The 16,638-nt window shown below is 41.5% G+C and overlaps 1 protein-coding gene across 1 annotated transcript; it reads right to left on the bottom strand.

Annotated features, from left to right (window-relative positions):
- Positions 1–7,172: 7,172 nt before the first annotated feature.
- Positions 7,173–15,849, bottom strand: LOC112971130 (p53 apoptosis effector related to PMP-22-like). The gene is made up of 3 exons (XM_026076226.1): positions 15,626–15,849; positions 8,499–8,642; positions 7,173–7,853 (listed from the first exon to the last, which is right to left on the bottom strand). Exons 1-3 carry the CDS (start codon positions 15,834–15,836, stop codon positions 7,618–7,620), a joined length of 591 nt encoding a protein of 196 aa, XP_025932011.1. The 5' UTR covers positions 15,837–15,849; the 3' UTR covers positions 7,173–7,617.
- Positions 15,850–16,638: the final 789 nt, after the last annotated feature.

The raw sequence follows: 16,638 nt of genomic DNA, 5'->3' as shown, positions 1-16,638 counted from the left end.
GACTGGCTTGCTGTCCAGCTTCCAAAGCCTACCTCACACACATTTCTACTCACTTTTTTCAGTAAAGCATGCCTGCCTATGTAACAAGTGCTTACASTTAAGACACTTTCTTCCTTTCCTCAGCAAGGTTACAAGTGCAAAACCAGAAGGTTATTATAATAGCATGTTTTAACAACAGGTTCTCAAACATGAGGCTGCAGTCATGATTTTTATTTATGTGAGCAATTCAAGGCTGCATTAGGAAAACACAAAAGAAGAGTCTGTGTGTTCATGTACGTGGACTTCATTTTCAGCTAATTTTTGTTACAGGACACATTTTCCTCAGGAGGAGTTCTATACTGAAACAAGATTTACTCCACAGTTACTTACCTACTGATGTGCTGCAGAAGGTTAACTGGTTCAGCCTTCCCTCTATCCCTCAGACAAATGGCTGAAATCAAGGATGTCCTGTAAAACAATCCTGCAGTTACCAGATGAGTTGGGTTTTGATGATCTGGTACTGGTTTTGGTGGTCTGTGACTTCCTGGTGTGTTTGTCAGGAGTACAAGCTCTTTTGCAATGCATTTCCTTTGTCTGCAGCTTTTTTCTCCAGAAATTCATTGAGAAGCCAATGCTCCCATACAGACATGGAGCCAAGGGGACAGACTGAAGCAGCCAAAGGCCTGGGGGGCCAGGGCTGGTTCCTTGGTCTGCATGAACCAGACTGCAGCGCTGCTCTGCAGGATGCAGGATCTACATGGGAAATGTGCTTCAGAGACCCAGAAGTGGGAACCACCGATTAGTCCCCACCAAAACATGGGTTGGCTGTTAGTCCAAGAAATGCAGCAGACACACTCACGCAGCACAGCCTGGATTGAGGGGCTGGGCAGCTGTGACAGTGTAGTAAATGTATTTATGTATGACCACACCAGACAGCACTAGTGTTCAGCTGGCTGGCCATATAACCATATAAAGCATATTACATAGAGTTTCTATGAAATTGTATATAAACAGTTAAAGTGCTACAGTGCAGCCCCATTCTTCATATGTGATAATTTTACCTAAGCAACTTGCTTGCCACTTCTCTGTGGCATAGCTAGGAAATAGCTGTCCTCTCATAGTAGATCATAGTAGTAACTCATTGTAAAACATACAGGTCAGCTACCTTAGGAGAGGAATAAAATCAGCCTTACATAATTAATTCCCAGATGCCACACTGTTGCTACTTACATTTCTCTATCAAACAAATCACTTGAATGTACTGTGCCTTATGTGTCATTTATGAATAGCACTAGCTACTTTTTTAAGTACTTTGAGATTTACAGGTAAAAGACATGCATGCCAAGCAATATCTTTAAGAGTTCCAGCCATAAATTTTCAAGTTGAAATTTTCCAGACAAAAATAGGGTTTTATTGAAACCAAAATTTTATATGGAAATGACCAGTTTAAAATGTTTAATATGGAATTTGGGGGGGAAGAAAGCTGAAATGAAAATGGTCTCCTACCAACATTTTCATATTTTCACATTGTCTCGATACAAAATGCCAGTTAGTGTTTTCCTGAGTTTTGCTTTGCAAGTTGTTTGACTTTCCATTGCAAATTAGAACAGAAATTCTTTGGAAGTATCATAATTCATCTAAATTCTGTTTTCATTATAATTTCTGCTTCTTTCTTGTTTTATGGGTTTACTAACATGAAGAGAGTTTAAAAATAGGCTCACTTCTGAAAAGGGGTTGTAAGAGCCACATGTCAGCTCCTGCCCTAAGTGTATGCCTCCAAGCATGTTCAAGATTACGACAGCCAACTAATGTGCTTTAATTCATAATAATTTCTCAAGCCAGGACAACTGAGGACAGGAGTTACCTGGGTTCTAATTCTCCACTTACACCGATCACAAAAGTGTTTTCAAGTCCCAATTGTTGATTCATATTCACACAGATGACTTAGTTGAAGAGAATTAATGACATCTATTTAACGTCCCTGATGGTGTAGGTAAAGGCCTAACTACAAACAGTCTGGACAATTCACAATGATCAGTGCAAAGCAGTAACGCGAGTCTCAAATTTCTGAGAGAGTTTCTAATTCTGTTTTTCCCAGTGTAAATTTGAGCGCACTGGTTCTGGAAATAAGTGTGGCACAGTAACTCAAGAGGCAGAAGTAACAGTCTTGGTGATTTTCAGAGTAGATGTCCATTTTAAGTATTCTGCCAAGTGAAAGGGACAGCACCTGCTGGCTCTTCTGGCTGCTTAGCAGTAGATCTAATTCCAGTTCTGCAATAAACTTATTCTGTGACCTGGACTCAGTAGTTTAAATCCAAAAGTACTGATTCCTACTTTTCACTGCCCCAGAGGCAAGTATACCAAGCAAATTACTTGCTACAGGCAACAACCCATCTTGCTTGCCTTGTAAGACTGAGCTATAGAAGCAGCATTTCACTACCCCTATGAAAAATGCCAGGAGTTTCTCAAGCAATGTTAGCCATAAATCATGGTTTTGGTACCACATTTAGGATACCTGCGTCTCCATAAAATGGAGCTACCTATTTTTGTAAAATACTGCAAGAGTCAAGATAGAAAAAGTACTATGACGCTGCTGCTCGCTCTTATTTGAGTGGAGCAGTGGAGACTTCTCCTTCGGGGTCCTGTGAGTTACAGGGGTTCCTGCAAGGAGCCCCAGTAGCCATCAGGGCTCAGGGTACATGCAGAGAAATGACGGGGAAACTTCCGTGTGAAGAAATGAGGCCTCTTCAAAGGCCAGTTGCAGCTCTGTAAAGGCTTTCAGGACCCCAGTTTTGAATGTGAGTGCTCACTTGCAACGTTTCTAAGAGCTGGGCCTCTCAACTGTCTGTATCTTAGAGAATGCTGTCTTCAGATGTGTTCCTATGCTTACCAATATTTAATACTTATAAAATATTTCTATATTCACAAAGATCTCTGTGGAAAATAGTATGTGTTGCATGCATTACCATAAAGAAATAAAAAGCAATAGTCACACCAATTCGTCTGATAAATATTATCCAATCCTGCAAAAACTTACCCATGAGAAATACCATTCATGGAAAAGCTTATATTTTAAGCTAGTACTTATAAAGTACTTAGAAAGTTCTAGATATGCCTGTATGTTTTCCACTACTGCATTTATTATAAATTCAGCCTTATTCAATTCAGGTATTCAAAAATCTTAATAAAAGTCCTTTGGTTATTTTGAGAACTCCCAAGTTATTTAAATATCATTTTAGGCAAGCAGAATTTGAGGGCATTGGATTTTTGCCTGAAATTTCTGGACATCCAGCTCTTTTGCTGCAGTAGCTTGGCCCATACCTTTGGATGCCAGGAAATCCTAGACAAAAGACTGCTTACTGAACCAATGCCGACCTGCATAGTGGATGCTTTGGACTTACCTTATGAATATGCTGTACACGCCCAGCAAATCCAACACATTCTTGGTGTATCTACACAGCCAATCTCTGCTGCACATGTGAAGTAAGGCTGACATATCCCAGGTGCTGTGGACTCATTGCACGTGGATTTCACAACATCTCTGCATGTACTTGTCACAGGAGTTGCAGCAAAAAACTGGCATTCCTAGCTTTGGGGAACACATCCTTCAGATCGAATTCAACTGTGCTTTATTCTGCTTGGGAGTATCAATGCTCAAGTTTGTTTTTGTTGTTTATTTTAAAACCCGTGCAGATTTACCTATTGGCACTGAAAATCCCATCTTTTGAGGGGACTGGTTCTGTATTGCCAGCAACCTCCATTGCTGTGAGTTGTGGCACCATTACCTCAGCTGTCTTGGCTGTTGTGGATATCATAAAGCATTTTTGTTTCCATTGATGTAAGTGCTTGGTTCCTCATTAATTCATAAATGCTCAATGATCTCAACAACTCTTTTTATTTTTATTTTTTTGGTCTGATTTTGTAACCTTTCATTTATTGTGTGCATTTCTGTTTCTGTAGTGCTTATCGTCATAACATGTGCCCCTAAAAAGCCATCTTGAATTATCTGGGCTACACTGTCGTGATTTACCTATGTATACTGACACCAAAAGTCCTTAGATACAGAAAAGAAAGGTCAGATGAGTATTTGTAAGAGTTCTACCTCATCAAGGAATTGTCTGAAAAAGGAGTCATGTACTACATCAACTAAGAATGCAAAATCACAGTGAGGTGTGGCAGCTGTTTCCTTTATCCATGAGATTTACAGATGATTACAGTCATCCCATTCAGGTCAGTTGGCCTTCTTTAGCATCCAGTCATATGAGTTACTGAGTGCTCTTAATTCACCCTAAAGAGAGCCAAGTATGCTCAGACTCTCCTGAACTGCTCTGTCTTTTCCAGAGTTATGTAACAAGGAGCTAATCTGCAGCCTGGAGTTTTTCAGTGTTTTTTTTGCTGGAGTTTTTCAGTGGATTTTAGTGAGCACAGAATAAGGCAGTAGCTGAATACAGACTGGTAGGTAAGCAAGAATACACATGTTCTTTGTGTTAAAAAGTGGGTGTTATAAAAGCCTTCTGATTCTCTTCAATCCATTTTAGGAAAATCTAAAACGAATAAAAGTATTTGCCTTAACAGTGCATTTAAAATATAAGAATAATTAAAGGAGAAAAAAAAAAAAAGAAAAAAAAAGGCCAAGCAAACAGCCAGAATCCAAGCAGGTAACTTTGTTTCAAGACATTTAAGGAAGAGGTCAGCTCAAATGATCAGGAGAATGGTGAGCCTGTCTTTCCAGAAATTGGAAACCAGTAGCAGACTGGTTTAACACAGCTGTGGCTGACAGGGGATTTGCTCTCTGCATAATCTCAGAGGGAGAAAGAGTTGTTCAAGATAAAGGATACCACCAGCACAGTACTACATGTTGGCCAGGCATAAACTGAGGTTAAACATGGGAAAGTTTCTAATCATTGGAGAAGTGTGGTCTTCCACTAGAATAGCAGGTGAGTATTCATCTTTGTGCCCCTAGTAAAAAGGCTTAATTAGTATATGAAAGTAGCTATTTGGCATAGTTCTGACAAAAAACAACAGCCTTCCCACATCTGAGACCACCTGTAGGCCTTCACGTATTTAAAATATCGAGGGTTCCCCCTAAAGTTGTTATGTATTCAAGAGGTTTGGGCTTAATGAAGAGCTTTCTAGGTCTGGCACTTCTGATGAAAGGACACAGATGTGTTTTGCAGCATATACTCAAACTTATATGACTGGTAAAAGATGCTGTTGCCGCCCTGGATATGTAAATTCTTTAACTCCATTTTATTAACCTGATAGTTCATAGATACTGAAGTTCACCTTAACAGAAGAATGGCTATTTACTTGATTTTATGAAATGAATCGATGAACCACAAACAACACCAAGTTTCTACAACTATTAATTAAAACAGCTTTAATTAAGCCACCATATTTGAAAGGAGTGCCGCAGACATTAGCATCACTTGAGAGTAATTAATGACTATTTGCAATAGCTTTCTCCCAAATATCTTCATTGTGTAACACGCTGGTTATGTTTCTACCCCTCCCGGTATATTCAGAACCAAGTTTATTTTACATTTATGCTTTTTGACAAGTTATGACAATGCTTATAAAAAACATACAAAAGACTTAACTGACTTAGGCTAAACACTATTACCATACCATCTTTCTTCTTATTGGGAAGGATGCCCATTTTCTTTTGTCTTCTATCCTTATCAGTTTTAGTTGTGCAAGGATTTTCCAGAGTTGGAGTTCTCTTCTGTGTTTTGAATTCATTAAAAAGTTAGGTACTATCGTTACTCATAATACAGATAAGTCTATACAGTATTCCCAGCAAGTCAGTACTGCACAGAAAAAAAAAAGACATATCTGTCACAGGATTCTCTTCTTCAGCAAGAATCATAAATACAGTTGATTGTATATGCCGTGACTGAGCTTGTAACACAGCTCTGAAGTCTGCAGATTTTTACGCTCTGTAAAATTACAAAATACAGGCCCAGAAGGTACCTTGAGAAGTCACCTCGCCTTTCCAAAACAGGATCACATACAATATACAGCGTTACCAAATTAAAAAAGGTGTTACAAAACAGAAAGATATACAACATATAATACAAGACATATTGGGCACTGAAAAAGCTTAGTTCTGAAGTACTTTAGTTTTACAGTATGCTGGTTAATGCTTCATTAAGTTTTATTTTGCACATGTGCATAAATACATATACCCACACACTTACTCTCTCCTAAGTATTGGGTTTGTGATAATAGGAAGTAAGTTCCCAACTGCTTGTTACACAGCGTAACAGACAGCATTTACTTTCCACCATACCTACACCCATACCTATACCCCATTTAGAAATCTCTCTCTACTAAAGCTACTTCTCCCACAGCTGGAAGAAGAGCTTCCCAGATGAGATTCTTCCTCCTTCTTCCCCACCCAAACAAAGTTCTGACAAAGATTATAGATCATAATTAAATCTGCTGTAAACTGCAGGAGATCCATGACCAATAAAGACAAAGCTGTCTCATTGGATTACTTATTTTGAATCACGGGGTCCAGAACCACAAGGTAAAAGCCTCTCAGATTATTCACTGAGAGATGTATCTATATGGAGTTTGCACACATATATTGCTCACAAAACAGCTTTTGCTTTTCTGTTTTTACCTGTTATCCCTAGTAACTCAAAAAAAAAACCCCTTAAGTTTACTAAACTCTGAAGCACCTACAGTTTGCTTTAGAAACTCTTGGAAGTTTTCAATACCTTAGGCTAAAATTTCCCTCCAAAGCATGCCTGATAATTAAAACACAGCTGTTTTAAGAGGGTAAAGGACATAAAGAACAGCATATGTTTCTACTCTAAGATATTTTCTAAACCAGCATCTCTCAAATACCACATAAAAATGCATGCATTTTAACATCTGAGGATTTACTGGTTCTTTCTGGGACAATGTATATGAAAATATATGTGGCTCTATCACAAGTCCTGCAGTCTCCACAAAACCACCAGTGTTACACTAATCATCATTATACACACGTTAGTTCCATGCTTTAGAGGTCTCCATCCAACTGCAACAGTTGGTGGAAAAATAAATTTTAATTTTAATTTCCCCTTAGTTCAAATGGTTAATAGTCAACAATAATCCAGTAACAGGAATGAGAAGACATTCTTAGGTAGCATGTGTCTGTAATACACTCAAGTAAAGTTCCTTTCTTGGGACTGACTTTGGTGGAAGAAAAAGCATTCTTTGGAAGGGTATTTCTTCTGGTTCTGTTTCACGCAATTTTGTCAGAGGTGGAATAATAAAATAAAATAACTTGTAGGTCCCCCAAATGGGTTGTTTAAAATCTCTCCTCTTCCTTTCTATACTTGAAACACTACATCTTTATTTGTAAGCAGATGTTTGAATAAATTAACTATGACTCAATTAGTTAGGAGGGGAAGGAGCCAGTAACCCATCCAAACAGAACTGACATGAGAATATGTAAATAACACTTTAGGTAAAAGCTATTTGCTTAAAGATGTCAATGTTTTCACTAATTCATTACCAGTACTAGTAAGAAGTAATTTGGAGAAATAAGGTGGGTTTTTTTCAGTCTCTCATAATTACACCAAAATTTACAGCAGAGGAGCTCTTTTGTTGCTTCGACAGTTGAATGTACTTGGATTTATTCTTTCAATTTAAGTATGGTGCTCTCTCTGGGGAGGAGTAGTAGTAGGTCGGCTTGATGTTTCCCAGGACTTCATCTTCCCAATTGGGGAGGCAGCAGAAGAAGAAAGCACAGCCAATTACAACAACAGTGCTGGCCCAGCCAAAACCATAGGCCCAGCTGAACATATTAGCTCCTGTCATAGGAATTTCTTCTGTGAATTTCACTGGGTAGATGACCAAGCCTATGATCTGGAATGCAGCTAAAGGGCAGAGAGAAAGAAAGAAAACCAAGAGTAAATGACAATGAACTGTACTGCTTTTCCCACTAAAAGCATATTTGGAGGTAATTGTATTGCCCTCTGAGATAGGTAAAGATTAGCTCCAGTCCCACAATCAAATCTGCATTCTTGCAGGGATATGTGACTTCTGGTGTAGGCAGATCCTCACACCTATCTGATTGCAGCAGCTAAGGCTGACATTGCCACTTTGCTATGGCACTCATCTGCATGTCAAGACCAGCCCTGTCCTACAGTTGTGTGCTGTGATCCTTGTGGAGCCAGTCACCTCTCACTTGCAGGGTTGCTCCAGAGCTCCTCCACGCCTTGGGAAGGTGGGAAGCACCTGGGGCTCTCAGCTCCAAAGGGTTAGTATGTGACATGCAGGGTCAAAGATGTTGATTACCCTGATATACTGCTTTTGTGAAAGTCCTAGTTGACAAAGGCCACTGGAACTTCCCTAACTCTTATCCTCTCAGAGTGTACACCAAATTTCCCTTGTTCCCCACAAAAACGAATCATAAACCAGACAAAGACAGCATATTTCATGAGGGGGGCTCCATCTAGGACGTGTTTCCGTTGATGCCTGTTTTACATCTGAAACAATCTTGTCTTTGTACCCAGCCTTACCGACAACAAACAGCAAGCCTCCAATTCCTCGCACAAAGTTGAAACGGAGTATTTCGACCGAGAATGCTATGACTGCCAGGGCAAAGCAGATGACCAAGATCACAAAGCCAACAAGGTATGTGGCAGCTGCTGCTCTCCCCCATCCTTGGGAAGAAAACAAGAAAGATGTTATACACAGCAGTGCACTGAACTGTAGGTCACTGTAGGTCTTTTGTTTCCTGTAATTATTTCTTTGTTGAAATCATTTACTGTAAAAACAATGCCCTATGTCAAAGCAACACTGGATGTCTTTAAAGTGCACAGCTGCACAGCAGAGAGGCACCAGCATAGAAGAAACAGCCCAGAACTCCTTTCCCACTAATTCATCCTACTGAAAAGAGGGATATAATGGTAATGCAGATGACATATTCAAAATCAGTATCTATAAGAGACCCATGGATCTCTGAGCAGATAGGGCACACACCCTCTCAGAAAGTACTTTATCACTATCATTTCTGTTTAACATATAAATTTACAAAACCACTTCCACACATGGCAAAGCATGAGAGAAGACAAAAGGGTACCATCGCAAGTGATAGTGTCTATGACATAATAATGCTGTCAGCACACGGCTTCTTGTCTGTTTGTTTATGATAAGAACAAAGCATGTGAAGTAAAATTAGTAAAATCACAAAGAATTAGATTTGGAACAGCTGAGGTGAGAGATGACAAAGAGAAAGAGAACACTTGAAGATAAATACCTATTCACAGCTGAAAAGATTCGGAAAGAGCTAAAATGTAGTGGGTGGAGGAGAAAAAGCAGAGCCAGAGGTAAAGTGGAAGAGCCTTTTTTGAAACATTTCTTTGATATTTGATAGGACAGGGCACCGTGCAGACACTTAGACTCAAGTAACAGCATCAATTAATTGAAGGTTAAAGAGGCTCAGACATTAAGAAAGTGACCTCATCCCAGCAGAGCAGCGGTGGGTGTTCAGAGCTCATCTATCACAGTCCAGTGCCAGGGCAACAAAAAGGAAAAAAACCCTCCCTGACAAAAAAACAACAATTCTCATTTTACAGTAACACAGGCATGTGAAAAGGTATGCATTATGGCCAGACCTTATTCTCTTTAGAAACTATTTACCAGTTCAGGTGGGCACATTGCAAACAACAACAGAAAAAGGTGTTCCCGCCCTGGAGGCAGGACCCTTACCCACATGGGCTAAACTATAGGTACCAGCACTTTGGTTTCAGTGAGCTGTCATCACAGCTCACTTTCCATGTCTCCATAAAATGCGTTTCTACTTTCACATATTCAGACATAAGTAGGGCCAGATGCCGAGCTCCCTCTAACGTAGGAATAGATCTAGGTCAGGACGTTTTTAACAAATGTCTCTTTCGTCAGAATCGTCCATTCCAACAAAGCTAAAGTGATTCTGGAGACATTTTGTTTTTAAGGTAGCCTCTGTCCAAGAAGTTCTTTGTGTGCAAAAAGTAAGAGGAAAAAGACAGGGAGACAGAGAACACTTTTTGGAAGAGTTAAAGTCCTCTGCCTTAACCAGTGTATCCACTAGTTACATAAATGGAAAAAAATAGTAATTTGAGCCAGGGAAAGGAGTGAAGCTATCTCAGACATCCCTTTTATATATATCAATTTACTCTCTGAAAGCAAACGCTGTTTTACAGCTATTTTCATTAAATCAGTCTAGGGTGGTTTCTTTGCCCCTGGTTCCAATATGCAATAACACTCACTTCTGAAATCTCAAGTGAAATACAGCTGCCAGTTCTCAGCCCAAAGCACACCACCACCCTGAAGGCAGTCAAGCTGGCATAGAAAGGGTTTTCTTTTCCTTTTCCTTTCCCCTTCCCCTTCATGAATTCGAGAGCTACCCAAGGCAGCAAAAAGTTTTCAAACTAGCTCCCTTAGTCCCCACTACTCCTTTGACCAGTTTTGCATGTTTTATATCCCTTCCCTAAGAGACTGCTGCAGGGGGAGGAGGGAGGGAGGACACCTGATCAGCATTTGGAGATTGAAGCTATGTCAGTGGTCAGATAAAATCTTTTCATACAAAATATTCTCTGTTGTACCTAATGTAGATAGTGGATATTGTCTCCACAGGATTTATTTAGACGTAGCTAATATAGAAGGATATTTAACCATAACACACAGCCAGTTCAGGAAAAATGATTCAAATCAAACAAACTAGGAATGCCATTTATTGGTATTTGTCCTATTAAGAAGAAAAGTAACAACAGCAACAAAAACTACTTTTTGTTATCAAAGTACATTCCTCTTCAAATGCATTATATATGCGGCACAATGCAGGAAGTCATGTCTGGCATCTGCCTGGTAAAGGTTAGATTGCAAACTCAAATACGCAAACAGGTTAGACACTTCGAAGTCTGGTGCAACGCAAACATGACTGTAGGAGATACAAGCTAGAAAGCCCACAGTGCTATCTCAGCTATTTCCATATCCTGGGTTAGTTTACAAGTATAAAAAGCTTTTGTATACGAGTCAGCCCTGGCTCCATTTATTGGGAATTATTTGCTCACCTCTGGCAGTATGAAAGCAACAACACACTTAGGTACACAATGTAAGAGAATCCAGTTCTCAAAAATTTAATCGGAAGTCTTTTAATAAGTGACTGAGGTAAGAGATTGGGGCTGGAGGCTGCACCCTCACTGAGCATAGGGCAAAGGCCTGGCAGTCTCCTTTTCCACACAAGCTTTTGCTACCCCCGTGTACTGGGAGAGTTTTCGGTAGTGGTGCTGCTGCAGGGTTCTTGCTGAACATTGCTATTTTCCTGTGCAGAACCTCATCACCCCAACCTACTAATGTGAGCTTTCCTGGCTCTTTTTCAACCCAGGGAGTCCCCTGAGAGCTGTCTGAACCTCCCCAGCCACCCAGCCCTCAATCTCTGCCTGCAAGGTCCTCCACCTATGGCTCCTGACTGTCCAAAGGGGAGAGGCATGTATTTTCCCTCACAGTTTGCTGCTTTGAGAGCTGGAAAGTTATGCTCACATGCTGAGAAAGACAGATCAGCCCCAGTTTCCAGTCTGTGCTCAGAAGAACCTTATCGCAAGAGATTTAGCCAGAATTTAAACTTCCCCCAAAACAGAAAAGACTCAGGTCCCTTAATTTGGCAGACAGAGTATTTCTTACTCGAAACAGGCATAAATATGACATCTGTTTATGGAATCAAACAATAATAGCAAAATATTCAGGGATGCATAGTCACATAGTTTGAGGCACTAGTATTGCCCTGGTCAGCTTTACCTCAAAGAAGAGTTGAGTTCTCGGCATCTCATCATAGAAAAGTATTTATCAATTAGGTGATGTTCAAAGAACACCAAAAAAGCTGTTCAGGGGCTGAAGGGCTATAATTACTAGGAAGGATTAAAAGTTTTATTATACAGTTTGATTAATGATGACTATACAAAGAAAATAAAGCTACAAATGTTAGTATGCAAATAACAAGGAGGGGTTGGGATTATTTCAAGCTAATGATGATCATCAGTAAATATGACGAAATTAAAAAAAAAAAGACAGTGTTAGCTGAACTTCCTGATTTTATTTGTCTATGCCTCAACCTCAACAGGGAAGAGATGGAAGCCCTACAGCATAGGACATTTAAATCTAGATTTCCCTTTAGAAATGAATAAAAGCACTGGGAAAATAATCTAGCATCAGCAGGAAGACGGACTACTATGGGATTTGAAGTAACAAGCCTTTCTCATCTCTGTTCACTTGTTTACAAAATCAGAATTTAGTTTGTTAGCTTGTGAATATCAGGAATCTTAGGGTAGAAGCTTTTACATTGCCATGCTTAGATGAGATACGTTTCTACACTGTAGTTTTGATATTTTTCTGTATATAAGTAAGAGTAACAGCATTTATTCAGCCTTGAGAGCTCATAACATGGAATGCTCAAAAAATATGCTTTGTTGACTAAATAAAAGAGTAGTGGGCTGTGAGCAAGAGACCACTGTCAACAATATTTTCTTGCTCACATAATGTGCAAACTTCCATGACAACATGACTGGTGAAGGAAAGGTATGTGCATACCCATCATGAGCACAGGACAGCCCAGAAACTAAGGTTTGCTGGGAAAACTAGTTGGGAATTATCACTGGGAATCACAATTCTGTTTAGTTTTTAGGAGACTGCAATAAGCCATTGCTATACTACCAAACTATTAAATAAAAGCCCACCAGTACAACCTCTGCTTCAGCCATCCAGCTCTGACTGGAACTGAGCAGAGCCAAAATCCTGGAAGTTTCCAGCTTTTAGTGCTTCCCTGTTGCTTACAGTAGATATGCGCCTGCCCCCTGTGCTAGCAAGCCCACTGGCATGTATGCAAGTCTAGCCTGCCCAGGCTAGACTTTTACTTTTTTTTTTTAATAACTTTACTTAATCTTTTACTGGGGAGTTTCAGCAAATTTTTTGGGGTGTAGACAGACAGACAGACCAACTTCCACATCTCTTCTATTAGCATTCTCCAAGTGCCTTCACTGAGCAGACATTATAAACTAAGCTTGTCTGTCTAGAATTCAGCCTGGCATCATAGATCAGACAGAAATATGCCTGAAAGAGGCAAGGGTGAGATGAATGTATCTGTAACATTCCTCCTTTATTTATCTGGCCCCCTCAGTGAAGTTGACATGTGCACAGTTTCACCAATAATCTTAGGTACCAAAGGCCATTTCCTGCTGCACTGACACAGCGTCAGTGAAACATGATTCATAGAGGTTGGGCTCCTAATTCTAAGTTCCAGCTTTTTTTTTTTCCTTTGGCACTTACTAAAGATCTGGATGAATGTTTCTATTTTTCTAAGTTAACTATTGTGTGCTTAATGAATACCAACTGGCTGTTAGGCATATAAGAAAGAGTTAACCACCATGGCAGCACCTTTACCACACACATACACACCTGTTATTTGTAATGTTAATTCGAACCAAGTCACAGGGAGCAGCCATTTAGAACTGGGAGGACATTGCCACCCACAGATATTGTTCCTAAACTTACAGCTTCATCACTGTAAAGATAAAAGCAACCTGCCTTCCCCAAGTAACCACATTGCAAACAACTCTATTCATATTTGATGGCTTCCTGATATGTTTCAAGCACACAGTCAACAGTTTAATCCTGCAATGGTCAAGAGTAAGTCATCTTGAGTCACATTATAGTGCAGAATGGCAGCTACGCATTGCAACATATAATATACTGATGCTGCCAGGCAGGCACTTCCCAGATGCAAACCAGTATAGTTTTCTAATCAAAATCCCTTCCCTGCCTCCCTACCAAATGATATCATACTCCTCTTTTTGCTTTTCCACTTCTTCACTCTCATGTGGCATTGTAAATGTGTATTAAGAAGCAGTTTGGTTTAGGAGACATTCCTATTTGCAAATCTATATGTGTCTGCTCCCGCCTCTTCTTCCCCATTTAAAATAAGTGGCTTGGCTGCTTTTTCTCTTTCTTGCCTTAGTATACATGCCAAGGCTCAATTGAGAAACTCAGTTTAATGCAGTTTTCTATTAATGGGGATCCACTCTGAAGTTTTATTTTTGTCAGGAGAGGCGCAGGGTGGTTGGTGTATTGTATTTATTGTATGCAAAGCACAAGTTATGCATCTCAACTAATTAACTTTTATTTTCCTGCAGAAGTACTGTAAATGCCTGCTAGGCATTTCTTTCCATGTAAATGCCTGTGCCTATTTTAAGTTTAATTTCATTAACATAAAAAAAAGGAAATGAAATAAATCAAACCTGAACTCATATGTTACATCCTGTCTCTAGATGTAAATAGTACTTAAGTAGAAGGTGGCATTCGTTTCATCAAAATTACAGAAGAAGCGAAGTCAAGCTGTTTTAAACAAGCTGTAAGTAAAGGATACTTTTCTTCTTTGACACCTTGTTAGCCAGAGAAAACAGCAGAATGGCGCTTTTGCCCCAGACTGCTCAGGACTGAAGAGCAGCGCACAACCATCAGCATGCAGGGGCATGAAAAGCAGTGTTACTACAGAAGAAAGCAAATTTCAGCAACTCTACCATATTACTTTTCTTCACTGTGTAATGGGGTAGACAGTTATTTTGTCACAATAGCCAGATTTCCTTCGCTTACAGTAAAACCTGCAGTCATCATCTGGCCAAGAAATGAAGCAACTGCTCTGGCAAGATATTCAGTTTTTAGCTTGTGCACAAGTGTTGCAATGAAAAGCTTCTGGAAGACCACCAGGCTCAGCTGGCAAGGGGCACGCGGCTGGGGAATACTTCCTGCCAGAGCTGTGACAGGCTAAAACTTTCCCTTTTTATTTTCCAGCTTCACCTCCCAAAGTACCCTAGTTCAGGCTTGTAAGGCAGCTCTTTTTATTTATCCATAAGCATTCCATTTTAGGGGAAAGCAGATGCAATCAGTCAGCATGTTTTAGCAAAAAACAAAAAGTCACCCCCAAAAGCACAAACAGACCCCAGGAGTGTGTGGTGAGAATATCACACTGGCAGCACCAGGCATAAAAGCAGCTAAGCAAGTTAAAGCAGAGGCACGATTATGCTCAGATTTAGGGCCCCCGTGCAACACAGTGGTACATGCGGCGTCTCCCTAGTTGCGAGGGGCTCGGGTCCTCTCTCCCGCCAGAGGGATAGAGGGAAAGAAATGTTGCGGCTGTGCCGGTGCGGCTCTGCACAGGGAGCCCTACATGAATGTTTCTCCGTTGAGGGTTTGCTCCCCAAGGCCTGTCAGCCCCGGGCACGGCAGGGCCAGATTGCAGGGCTGCAGCTGGCCAACGCGTGATAGGAAGCAAACCAGAGAGCTAAGGGGATTTGTGGCCAGGCGGCTCTCTTTGGTTGCAAAAGAGAACTTTCTTTTAAAAAAATGATTGGCTTCTTACTATTGCACTGACAGAAGAAATTGCTCTGAAGCAGTTTGAGGGCGGATTTTCTTTGCTGTTTTAAACTCCGAAACAGCCTTACTACCAGTTCTGCTTAGAAACACCAGTCCCACTAAGCAACTAAACTGCAACAGAAGGAAGTGGGGGGACATCCGTGTTGTCGTCCGCTAAAGGAACCGCTTTTCTAGCCCAGGTGACGGGAGGCGCCGCTGCGAGAGCGCGGCGCGGGCGGCGGGCAGCCTGTCCCGCACTCACCGTAGTCCATGAGGGACTCGCAATTCCAGTTGAGGTCCTGCTCGCCCCGCGTGCAGCTCTCCCACAGCGACGCTTGGTGCACGTAGGGCTCCGACTCCGACTCCAGCCAGCCCCGGCCGGCCAGCGCGATGATGCCCATGATGATGGCCAGGCCCAGCAGCAGGGGCAGGAGCCACCTGCAGCGCCAGCAGGCCAGGCTGCACACCACCATCCTGCGCGGTTGCCGGGGCGCTCCCGCAGCGGCCGGACCAGCGAGGCCGAGCTTTTCCGACCCGGCGGGGTGGGGAGGCTGCTCTGGGAAGACAGACGGACTGCGCGTATCTGTCTGAGCTGCTTTTTAATCTGGGCTGAGGGAGGAGGCAGTCCCACCCACATTCCTGTGACTCAGGGCGGCAGCAGCAACCTGTGGAGCCGGCGGAAAGCAAGCGGCAGGGCTGGGCCCCGCTCCTTGCTCTGCCCCTTCTCGCGGGTTGCTAAACAAACCGCGGGTCCAGTTACACTCCCTAATCCTGCGCTTAACTCCTTGCTAGCTGGCACCCGCCGCCGAAACCCGCCGCCCGCGCTTGCAGGCTCCCTTTTCGCTCGAGGTGGGCGACGCCATCCTGCGTTCCCCTGGCTCGTGGCAACCTCAGCGTCGGGAAATCCAAAAACATTTGTGATATTTTAATCCCTGGGGATGTACACCTCAAACAGGTCTAGCAGGGGAGCAGACTGAAGCGCTTGATCTAAAAGTTGTTGTGCTGAAATATGTAGCACTGTATTTCGGCAAGGAACACGTTCAAAAACAGATTCTGCTTTTCTTTTGAAGTTTTCAGTATTCATGAGCATTGTTTCAGCCTCTAGATGGTTCTTCACCTGCCTATTACCTGTGGTATACAGTGGATCATTTACATTATACCTGACTTGACAATTCCCAGGAATCGGTCTGTCATTCTCATATCTCTGTGGATGTCTTGCTGGCAACTGTAACTGAGCACATCAAAAATTTTAGTTTCTTACAATGTTTCACAAGC

This window comes from Apteryx rowi, unplaced genomic scaffold (assembly GCF_003343035.1).
Source record: "Apteryx rowi isolate R43461 unplaced genomic scaffold, aptRow1 scaffold_429, whole genome shotgun sequence".
Classification (NCBI taxonomy): Eukaryota; Metazoa; Chordata; class Aves; order Apterygiformes; family Apterygidae; genus Apteryx; species Apteryx rowi.
Note: the sequence above shows the minus strand (reverse complement) of the source record. Positions and strands in the feature narration are given on the sequence as shown.